Source organism: Entelurus aequoreus, linkage group LG11 (genome assembly GCF_033978785.1).
Source record: "Entelurus aequoreus isolate RoL-2023_Sb linkage group LG11, RoL_Eaeq_v1.1, whole genome shotgun sequence".
NCBI classification, from domain to species: domain Eukaryota; kingdom Metazoa; phylum Chordata; class Actinopteri; order Syngnathiformes; family Syngnathidae; genus Entelurus; species Entelurus aequoreus.
In genome coordinates this window covers 14,721,871-14,734,370 of record NC_084741.1, presented here as the reverse complement: position 1 = coordinate 14,734,370, position 12,500 = coordinate 14,721,871, and the positions used below count along the sequence as shown (strand labels likewise).

At 39.1% G+C, this 12,500-nt stretch overlaps 1 protein-coding gene across 4 annotated transcripts in view; it reads right to left on the bottom strand.

Moving 5' to 3' along the window:
• Nucleotides 1–12,500, bottom strand: part of mef2d (myocyte enhancer factor 2d) — a 296,690-nt gene that overhangs the window by 142,978 nt on the left and 141,212 nt on the right. For all 4 annotated transcript variants that reach the window (XM_062062583.1, XM_062062585.1, XM_062062584.1 and 1 more), the window contains exon 2: nt 3,408–3,761. In XM_062062583.1, the coding sequence (XP_061918567.1) occupies nt 3,408–3,461 (54 nt within the window). In that variant the 5' untranslated portion in view covers nt 3,462–3,761. The remainder of the gene's footprint in view (nt 1–3,407; nt 3,762–12,500) is intronic.

The window sequence follows — 12,500 nt, the reverse complement described above, 5'->3', positions numbered from 1 at the left end:
GTCCAATTCTTAATGACCGATTCCGATATCAACCGATACCGATACATACAGTCGTGGAATTAACACATTATTATGCCTCATTTTGTTGTGATGCCCCGCTGGATGCATTAAACAATCTAACAAGGTTTTCCAAAATAAATCAATTCAAGTTATGGGAAAAAAATGCCAACATGGCACTGCCATATTTATTATTGAAGTCACAAAGTGCATTATTTTTTTAAACATGCCTCAAACAGCAGCTTGGAATTTGGGACATGCTCTCCCTGAGAGAGCATGAGGAGGTTGAGCTGGGCGGGGTCGGGGGGGGGGGGTCATTTTGATAGTAGGCTAATATAACTAATATAGACACTTACATCATGTGTTGCCTTCATTATAAAACTTAAATAAGGCTTTTAAAGTAATTTTGATAGTAGGCTAATATAGACACTTGCATCATGTGTTGCCTTCATTATAACACTTATATAAGACTTTTGAAGTCATTTTGATAGTAGGCTATTACAGCTAATATAGACACTTACATCATGTGTTGCCTTCATTATAACACTTATATAAGACTTTTTTTTTTTTTTTTTTTTTTTTTTTTTTTTTTAAAGTAATAGCAAATAAGCAGTTAGCGAAAATAAAAATAAAAATACAGAAATGACAATGAGCATTATTACACTAAAAATGGAGCAATATGAATACCAATAGAAATAGTGCTATTGATAATAAACAATACCAGTACTTTACCTTTATTATCAACAATACAATTGTTCAAATGCAACAATACATATACGTAATGATAACTGAGATACGAAAGAATGCAGAAAAATGGAGGGGAAGAAAGAGAAGCAACCTTAACCTTGTAGATTGTTATAGTAACAATAGGTTAAGCTTTGTCAGTGTGCCATGTGTTATACCAGTTTACCCTAGGGCAACAAACGTTAATATATGTTTGATGAAACGTGATTATGTGCATGAGTGTATGTGTGCATATATAATATAAGACTTTTAAAGTCATTTTGATAGGCTATTTTAGCTAATATAGACACTTACATCATGTGTTGCCTTCATTATAACACTTATATAAGACTTCTAAAGTAATTTTGATAGTAGGCTATTATAGCTAATATAGACACTTACATCATGTGTTGCCTTCGTTATAGCACTTATTTAAGACTTTTAAAGTCATTCTGATAGTAGGCTAATATAGACACTTGCATCATGTGTTGCCGTCATTATAACACTAATAAGACTTTTGAAGTCATTTTGATAGTAGGCTTTTACAGCTACTATAGACACTTGCATCATGTGTTGCCTTCATTATAACACTAATATAAGACTTTTGAAGTCGTTTGATAGTAGGCTATTACAGCTAATATAGACACTTACATCAGTGTTGCCTTCATTATAACACTTATACAAGACTTTTAAAGTCATTTTGATAGTAGGCTAATATAGCTAATATAGACACTTACATCATGTGTTGTCTTCATTATAACACTAATATAAGACTTTTGAAGTCATTTTGGTAGTAGGCTATTACAGCTAATATAGGACACTTACATCATGTGTTGCCTTCATTATAACACTTATATAAGACTTTTAAAGTCATTTTGATAGTAGGCTAATATAGACACTTGCATCATGTGTTGCCTTCATTATAACACTTATATAAGACTTTTAAAGTCATTTTGATAGTAGGCTATTTTAGCTAATATAGACACATCATGTGTTGCCTTCATTATAACACTTATATAAGACTTCTAAAGTAATTTTAATAGTAGGCTATTATAGCTAATATAGACACTTACATCATGTGTTGCCTTCGTTATAGCACTTATTTAAGACTTTTAAAGTAATTCTGATAGTAGGCTAATATAGACACTTGCATCATGTGTTGCCTTCATTATAACACTTATATAAGACTTTTAAAGTCATTTTGACAGTAGGCTATTACAGTTAATATAGACACTTACATCAGTGTTGCCTTCATTATAACACGTATACAAGACTTTTAAAGTCATTTTGATAGTAGGCTAATATAGCTAATATAGACACTTACATCATGTGTTGTCTTCATTATAACACTTATATAAGACTTTTAAAGTCATTTTGATAGTAGGCTTGTATAGACACTTGCATCATGTGTTGCCGTCATTATAACACTAATATAAGACTTTTGAAGTCATTTTGGTAGTAGGCTATTACAGCTAATATAGACACTTACATCATGTGTTGCCTTCATTATAACACTAATATAAGACTTTTAAAGTCATTTTGATAGTAGGCTAATATAGACACTTGCATCATGTGTTGCCTTCATTATAACACTTATATAAGACTTTTAAAGTCATTTTGATAGTCGGCAAATATAGCTAATATAGACACTTACATCATGTGTTGCCTTCATTATAACACTTATATAAGGCTTTAAAGTAATTTTGATAGTAGGCTAATATAGCTAATATAGACACTTACATCAGGTGTTGCCTTCATTATAACACTTATATAAGACTTTTAAAGTCATTTTGATAGTAGGTTAATATAGTTAATATAGACACTTACATCATGTGTTGCCTTCATTATAACAATAATATAATACTTTTAAAGTCATTTTGATAGTAGGCTAATATAGCTAATATAGACACTTATATAAGACTTTTAAAGTCATTTTGATAGTAAGCTAATATAGCTAATATAGACACTTACATCATGTGTTGCCTTCATTATAACACTAATATAAGACTTTTAAAGTCATTTTGATAGTAGGCTAATATAGCTAATATAGACACTTATATAAGACTTTTAAAGTCATTTTGATAGTAGGCAAATATAGCTAATATAGACACTTACATCATGTGTTGCCTTCATTATAACACTTATATAAGGCTTTTAAAGTAATTTTGATAGTAGGCTAATACAGCTAATATAAACACTTACATCATGTGTTGCCTTCATTAAAACACTTATATAAGACTTTTAAAGTCATTTTGATAGTAGGTTAATAGAGTTAATATAGACACATCATGTGTTGCCTTCATTATAACACTAATATAAGACTTTTAAAGTCATTTTGATAGTAGGCTAATATAGACACTTATATAAGACTTTTAAAGTCATTTTGATAGTAGGCTAATATAGCTAATATAGACACTTACATCATGTGTTGCCTTCATTATAACACTAATATAAGACTTTTAAAGTCATTTTGATAGTAGGCTAATATAGCTAATATAGACACTTACATCATGTGTTACCTTCATTATAACACTTATATAAGGCTTTTCAGACAGATTTATTTGTCGTATTTTGGTCCAATATGGCTCTTTCGACATTTTGGGTCGCCGACCCCTAAAACAAAAGCACTCATATTTGGGGGCCACGATCGATATCATGCCACTGATATCAGCTTGTGTGCGTCTAACCTGTCTGTTGCGTTCATCGGTGATCCTCTGAATCTGAATCTTTTTCCTCCCCATGGTGCTGCTGCTGCGGTGGGAGGGCCGGGGGTCGGGGAGGGGTGCGTGCGAGGTCAGGGGTCACAGGCGAACGAGGCTGTTATTTCTTTAAACACCCGCTTGCCCTCTCTGCACACGTCAGGGCTGGCTTTTTTTTTTTTTTCCCCCCAGGAGACGGCGGGCGAGGCTGACTGTGGCCCCGGCGGCGTGTGGAAAGAAGAGAGGGTTGACGGGAGTCGAGCACGAAGGTGGTCCTCAGATCATGGTCCTCCAGGACAGAAACATCCGACTGCCCTCCCCTTCACCTCAGCTGGCCAGCTCCTGGAAAACACAAAAGCATTCATCAGAACGAGAGCGACGCTCAAAACGGCGATGGGAGGGGGGGGCGTTGTTTGTAGACCGTGACCCACTTTAGCTACTACAAACACCGTCTCTGCCTTGACCCCGCATAAACAACGAGAGAATAAATGATGCGGCGATGCATCCGAGGCGCCATCAAATCGGTGGCACGTGGAGCTGAAACGAGGCAGGGGGTTGTGTTGCTACATGCAGAGCAGGAGGCCCTCAGCGGCCCGCGAGCACGGAGGCTGTGCCGTGTCAGCTTCATTAGAGGCATCACCGCCACATCACTGATCTGCTGGTCGCCCACGGCAACCGGCTGCCCGGTCGGGGCTGCCTGGCACGCCGACCGCGACCCGCCGTCGTGCTGACAGCAGCCGTGTTTGTCTTTTGGGTCGCGTGTTTTGTTTTTATTCTCTCAAAACACACAGAATAACCGCAATCCATGCCATTCCGGTGAAGATATGAGCGCAAGCCGGCGATAACGCGGGGGCGGACCCAAAATGCTCGAATGGCGAGGGTGAGGGGAGCGTTTGGATGTTGGAACGGCTGGAATCGGACGAGAAATGTGGAATATGGAGAGGTTTGTATTCATTTTCAGTGGGGGTGAAATTCCCAGAAATTCTGGGTAATCTGGCAATGTTTGTAGGTTTAGGGACAAGCGGTAGAAAATTGATGGATTAATGGATGTATATTTCCCATTAATTTTCAATGAAGGGCAATTCCTGGTAATTACGGGTAATCAAGGAATTTTCGGTACCGGGAAACATGCTGGCTTGAATGTGCAGAAAGAGTGGAGTGTGTAGATGTTAGGACGGTTCGAATCGGACGAGAAATGTGGAATATGGAGAGGTTTGTATTCATTTTCAGTGGGGGTGAAATTCCCAGAAATTCTGGGTAATCTGGCAATGTTTGTAGGTTTAGGGACAAGCGGTAGAAAATTGATGGATTAATGGATGTATATTTCCCATTAATTTTCAATGAAGGGCAATTCCTGGTAATTACGGGTAATCAAGGAATTTTCGGTACCGGGAAACATGCTGGCTTGAATGTGCAGAAAGAGTGGAGTGTGTAGATGTTAGGACGGTTCGAATCGGACGAGAAATGTGGAATATGGAGAGGTTTACTTTGTGATATTGCCCATTCATTTTCAATGGAGGGCAATTACTGGTAATTCCGGGTAATCAGGGAATTTTCGTAACCGGGAAACATGCTGGCTTGCATGTGCAGGAAGAGTGGAGTGTGTAGATGTTAGGACGGTTCGAATCGGACGAGAAATGTGGGATATTGAGAGGTTTGTATACTGCCCATTCCTTTTCAATGAGGGAAATTCCTGGTAGTTCCGGGTAATCAGGGAATTGTTGTAACCGGTAAACATGCTGGCTTGCATGTGCAGGAAGAGTGGAGTGTGTAGATGTTAGGACGGTTCGAATCGGACGAGAAATGTGGAATATGGAGAGGTTTGTATTCATTTTCAGTGGGGGGAAACTTCCCAGAAATTCTGGGTAATCTGGCAATGTTTGTAGGTTTAGGGACAAGCAGTAGAAAATTGATGGATTAATGGATGTATATTTCCCATTCATTTTCAATGAAGGGTGATTCCTGGTAATTACGGGTAATCAGGGGATTTTCGTAACCGGGAAACATGCTGGCTTGCATGGGCAGGAAGAGTGGAGTGTGTAGATGTTAGGACGGTTCGAATCGGACGAGAAATGTGGGATTTTGAGAGGTTTGTATACTGCCCATTCCTTTTCAATGAGGGAAATTCCTGGTAGTTCCGGGTAATCAGGGAATTTTTGTAACCGGTAAACATGCTGGCTTGCATGTGCAGGAAGAGTGGAGTGTGTAGATGTTAGGACGGTTGGAATCGGACGAGAAATGTGGAATATGGAGAGGTTTGTATTCATTTTCAGTGGGGGGGAAACTTCCCAGAAATTCTGGGTAATCTGGCAATGTTTGTAGGTTTAGGGACAAGCAGTAAAAAATTGATGGATTAATGGATGTATATTTCCCATTCATTTTCAATGAAGGGTGATTCCTGGTAATTACGGGTAATCAGGGGATTTTCGGTACCGGGAAACATGCTGGCTTGAATGTGCAGAAAGAGTGGAGTGTGTGGATGTTAGGACGGTTCGAATCGGACGAGAAATGTGGAATATGGAGAGGTTTACTTTGTATATTGCCCATTCATTTTCAATGGAGGGCAATTACTGGTAATTCCGGGTAATCTGGGAATTTTCGTAACCGGGAAACATGCTGGCTTGCATGTGCAGGAAGAGTGGAGTGTGTAGATGTTAGGACGGTTCGAATCGGACGAGAAATGTGGGATATTGAGAGGTTTGTATACTGCCCATTCCTTTTCAATGAGGGAAATTCCTGGTAGTTCCGGGTAATCAGGGAATTTTTGTAACCGGTAAACATGCTGGCTTGCATGTGCAGGAAGAGTGGAGTGTGTGGATGTTAGGACGGTTCGAATCGGACGAGAAATGTGGAATATGGAGAGGTTTGTATTAATTTTCAGTGGGGGGAAAATTCCCAGAAATTCTGGGTAATCTGGCAATGTTTGTAGGTTTAGGGACAAGCGGTAGAAAATTGATGGATTAATGGATGTATATTTCCCATTCATTTTCAATGAAGGGCGATTCCTGGTAATTACGGGTAATCAAGGAATTTTCGGTACCGGGAAACATGCTGGCTTGAATGTGCAGAAAGAGTGGAGTGTGTAGATGTTAGGACGGTTCGAATCGGACGAGAAATGTGGAATATGGAGATGTTTACTTTGTATATTGCCCATTCATTTTCAATGGAGGGCAATTACTGGTAATTCCGGGTAATCAGGGAATTTTCGTAACCGGGAAACATGCTGGCTTGCATGTGCAGAAAGAGTGGAGTGTGTAGATGTTAGGACGGTTCGAGTCGGACGAGAAATGTGGGATATTGAGAGGTTTGTATACTGCCCATTCCTTTTCAATGAGGGAAATTCCTGGTAGTTCCGGGTAATCAGGGAATTTTTGTAACCGGTAAACATGCTGGCTTGCATGTGCAGGAAGAGTGGAGTGTGTAGATGTTAGGACGGTTCGAATCGGACGAGAAATGTGGAATATGGAGAGGTTTGTATTCATTTTCAGTGGGGGGAAACTTCCCAGAAATTCTGGGTAATCTGGCAATGTTTGTAGGTTTAGGGACAAGCAGTAGAAAATTGATGGATTAATGGATGTATATTTCCCATTCATTTTCAATGAAGGGCGATTCCTGGTAATTACGGGTAATCAGGGGATTTTCGGTACCGGTACACATGCTGGCTTGAATGTGCAGAAAGAGTGGAGTGTGTAGATGTTAGGACGGTTCGAATCGGATGAGAAATGTGGAATATGGAGAGGTTTGTATACTGCCCATTCCTTTTCAATGGAGGGCAATTCCTGGTAATTCCGGGTAAGCAGGGAATTTTCGTAACCGGGAAACATGTTGGCTTGCATGTGCAGGAAGAGTGGAGTGTGTAGATGTTAGGACGGTTCGAATCGGACGAGAAATGTGGGATATGGAGAGGTTTGTATATTGCCCATTAATTTCCAACGGAGGGAAATTCCCAGAAATTCCCGGTAATCTGGGAATTTTGGGAACTGGGAAACATGCTGGCTTGAATGTGCAGGAAGAGGGGAGTGTGTGGATGTTAGAACTATTCGAATCGGATGAAAAATGTGAAATATGGAGAGGTTTGTATATTGCCCATTCTTTTTCAATGGGGGAAATTCCTGGTAGTTCCGGGTAATCTGGGAATTTTCAGTTTGCTTGAATATCCAGGGTGAGTGGAGTGTGTGGAGAGTGGAACGGTTCGAATTGGCCGAGAAATGTGCGATAGGGAAAGGTCTGTATATTGCCTACCCATTTTCAATCGGTTAAAATTCCCAGAATTTTCTGGGTAATTTAGGAATTTTTGTAACCAGGAAACATGCTGGCTTGAATGTGCAGGAAGAGTGGAGTGTGTGGATGTTAGGACGGTTCAAATCGGATGAGAAATGTGGAATATGGAGAGGTTTGTATACTGCCCATTCCTTTTCAATGGGGGAAATTCCTGGTAGTTCCGGGTAATTTGGGAATTTTCATCTTGCTTGAATATTCGGGGTGAGTGGAGTGTGTGGAGAGTGGAACGGTTTGAATCGGACAAGAAATGTGGGATATGGCGAGGTTTACTTTGTATATTGCCCACTCATTTTCAATGGAGGGCAATTCCTGGTAATTCCGGGTAATCAGGGAATTTTCCTAACCGGGAAACATGCTGGCTTGCATGTGCAGAAAGAGTGGAGTGTGTAGATGTTAGGACGGTTCGAATCGGACGAGAAATGTGGGATATGGAGAGGTTTGTATATTGCCCATTCATTTCCAACGGAGGGAAATTCCCAGAAATTCCCGGTAATCTGGGAATTTTGGGAACCGGGAAACATAATGGCTTGAATGTGCAGGAAGAGTGGAGTGTGTGGAGAGTGGAACGGTTTGAATCGGTCGAGAAATGTGCGATAGGGAGAGATTTGTATGTTGCCTATCCATTTTCAATCGGGTGAAATTCCCTGAATTTCCTGGGTAATCTGGGAATTTTTGTAACCAGGAAACATGCTGGTTTGAATGTGCAGGAAGAGGGGAGTGTGTGCATGTTAGGACGGTTCGAACCGGACGAGAAATGTGGAATATGGAGAGTTTTGTATATTGCCCATTCATTTTCAAAGGGGGGAATTCCTGGTAATTCTGGGTAATCTGGGAATTTTCAGCTTGCTTGAATATCCAGGGTGAGTCGAGTGTGTGGAGGGTGGAACGGTTCGAATCGGCCGAGAAATGTGCGATATGGAGAGGTTTGTATATTGCCTATTCATTTTAAATCGGGTGAAATTCCCAGAAAATCTGGGTAATCTGGAAATTTTGGGAACTGGGAAACATAATGGCTTGAATATGCAGGAAGAGTGGAGTGTGTGGATGTTAAAACGGTTCGAATCTGACGAGAAATGTGGAATATGGAGAGGTTTGTATATTGCCCATTCAGAAATTCTGGGTAATCTGGCAATGTTTGTAGGTTTAGGGACAAGCGGTAGAAAATGGATGGATAGATGTATATTGCCCATTCATTTTCAATGGGGCAATTCCTGGTAGTTCCGGGTAATCTGGGAATTTTTTATCTTGCTTGAATATCCAGGGTGAGTGTGGGATATGGAGAGGTTTACTTTGTATATTACCCACTCATTTTCAACGGAGGGCAATTCCTGGTAATCAGGGAATCTTCGTAACCGGGAAACATGCTGGCTTGCATGTGCAGAAAGAGTGGAGTGTGTAGATGTTAGAACGGTTCGAATCGGACGAGAAATGTGGGATACGGAGAGGTTTGTATACTGCCCATTCATTTTCAATGGGGGGAATTCCTGGTAGTTCCGGGTAATCTGGGAATTTTCTGCTTGCGTGAATATCCAGGGCGATTGGAGCGTGTGGAGGGTGGGACTTTTCGAATCGGCCGAGAAATGAGCGATAGGGAGAGGTTTGTATATTGTTTATCCATTTTCAACCGGGTGAAATTCCCAGAAATTTTCTGGGTAATCTGGGAATTTTTGTAACCGGGAAACATGCTGGCTTGAATGTTTATTTGGGAACCCAAATAAATAGATGATTGCATTCACACACTAAAATGCTTCCTCGTGTCATGTGCCAGCAGGAAACAGTCCCATATTTCAGTGGAAGTACGTGGCGTCCAAACACCGACAGGGTGACGTTTGTAGTCGGGGGAAACATTTCCCACCTCAAACCGGAGAGAAAGTCTGCGGTGCAAACTCATGAATGAATGAGAAGGCGGCGCTCGGCCAAGCGAGGACCGTTTTGGGCGGCGTTCCTCCTACTATTTGTGGTCGCGTATTAAAAATAACCCAGTCTATATATATGTGTATATATATAGGCGGGCAGACTGTGACTGTGTGTGTGTGCACAGGACGGCGTCACACCAGCTCTCCCACATTGTTTGCATTCCCTCCCTACCTGCTCGCGTTCATTGTGGGGGAAACAAAGACGTCTCGCTAATCTGTCATGAGACTTCCTGTTTGTGCGGCCGCCACTCGCACGTAACCAAGCAGTTGCACATGAATTATGCACCGCCGGAGAGTGTCATAATTGTTTAGTTTAAAAAATAATATTAAAAAACGGCGGCAAGAACATCTCCAGAAGGATGTGGAAACCGTCTGCAACTCTTATAAAACTCTGCTCTACGTGTTCTAAAAATAAATAAATAAAATAAAATAAAAAAAATATATAAAAAAATGAAACCCCCTCTTCAAATCATTGCATTTTTTTTTCTTTCCCCTCCCTGGCACAGATTTAATAGGAGAGTTCAGAGGAGGATAATGAATTCTACCTGGATCACATCATTAGTGCGCTCTTGGGGAAGAAGAGAGTAGGAGTTCCTAATGTGTTGCACATTCTTCCAGATGTCTTCAAATGACACGCTGCGGAGACGTGTCGCTGACATGTTTAAAGCAAATGATAACAAGGTGTGTGTGTGTGTGTGTGTGTGGGGGGGGGGGGTTCTTGTATTTCTACACTTCTTAAGACATCAACAAGGGAAAGTACAAGTTAGGACATAAATCATGGTGCCAGTACGGAAAACCATTGCATCTAATAGAGAGCCAAGTACTAGAGTCCGTGAACATTGCTCCAAAGTCAGGACGTTTTTCTTGATTTACTGTGCATACAAAAGCAAACATTGACAGGTGCAAAGGCAGCGATATATGATAAAACAAGACGGTAGCTAAAGAAGGACTTCCCTGTTCATCCCCGGAAAAATCCGGTAGGTGGACAGCAGATTTGACGACTTCCGGTGCTGACGTCAGACAACCCGCGTCACATATGTGACCATAGGATGAACAAATACACTACGCTACTAAGACTATGGTGGCCATTAGTAGTTAGATTGTACAGCTGGGTTGCCCAAAGTGCGGCACAGGGACCATCTGTGGTCCCTGACTCCTTTGTCTTCGGCCTTTAGCACATTACAAAAAAAACAAAAAATAGAGATCTCATTGGCACCCCCTGGTGGTGACATCTGTCAAAATTAGGGTGGTCCCAAAAATTTTGACAAGCAGTCAATTTCAAAAATTGACTGTGTGTCGGTTTTAAAAGTGCTCTGCCTTTGGTCAACATATGAAATAACAAGTGTGTGTTAAAATTTTTAAGTGCTCCCCCTCTGGTCAACATATGAAATAACAAGTGAGTGTAAGAAATTGAAATGCTCCCCCTTTGGCCAAAAGTAATATTAAAAAAATAAAAATACATATGTATATAGAGCCAAACTGTAATAACTTGAAGTAAATAATGAAGATTAAAAACCAATTATAAACAAAACATTCAACAAAAAAATTAATAACTAAAAGTAGTCTTTTTCTCACAATGTGTCGCCTTCTTTCTTATAAAATTGGGAACAATTTCTCATATTCTTTCTGTTTCTATAATATTGCAATATTTTCTCGTAAAATTATTACTTTTTTATGTAAACTCATTACTTGGTGACATTTGTCACATAAAATTCTGTCTTTTATCACAATATTGCCCAATTTATTTTGTTGTTCTTGTAAAATAGTGAAATTTTTTTCAGTGAAAAACTATGACTTTCGTCATAATTTTGCAGAGTAAAATTCCAATTATTATTATGATATTGCCAAAATGTCAAAGTTTTCTTATAAAATTGTGACTCTTTTCATAAATTCACAAGCTTTTTCTTGTAAAATTGCAACTGTTACTGAGTAAAATTCCAACTTTTATCATAATATTGCACAAATGTTCAGTTTTCTTGTAAAATTTTGACTTGCGTTGAGTAAAATGACGACTTTTATCATAATACCGCCAAAATTCTATGTTTTTCTTGTGAAATTGTGACCTTTTTCTTGTGAAATTCCAACTCATTTTTAGGGTGGTTTGAAAAAATGTTCAAATTGACTGTGTGTCAAAAAACATTTTGGTTTTAAAAGTGCTCCCCCTATAGTCAACATATGAAATCACAAGTGTGTGTAAGAAATTGAAATGCTCCCCTTTTGGAAAAATTCATTTAAAAAGAATAAATAAATTTGTATATAGAGACTTACTGTAATAACTTGAAGTAAATGAAGATTAAAAACCAATTACAAACAAAACAACATTTTTTTTACTAAAAGTAGTCTTTTTCTCACAATGTGTAAAATTGGGAACAATTTCTCATATTCTTTCTGTTTCTATAATATTGCAATATTTTCTAGTAAAATTATCACTTTTTGATGTAAAATCATTACTTTTTAACGCAAAATGATGACATGTCATAAAATTCTGACTTTTTTTTTGTTGTTCTTGTAAAATAATGACATTTTTTTGAGTGAAACTATGACTTTCGTCATAATTTTGCCAAGTAAAATTCCAATATTGCCAACATTTCAAAGTTTTGTTATAAAATTGTGACTCTTTTCAAAAATTTACAAGCTTTTTCTTGTAAAATTGCGACTGTTATTGAGTAAAATTCCATCTTTTATCAAAATATTGCACACATGTTCGGTTTTTCTTGTAAAATTTTGACTTGCGTTGAGTAAAATGACGACTTTTATCATAATGCCGCCAAAATTCCAAGTTTTTCTTGTGAAATTGTGACCTTTTTCTTGTGAAATTCCAACTCATTTTTAGGGTGGCCCCAAAAATTATGTCAAAAATGTTTTCGGTTTTAAAAGTGCTCCC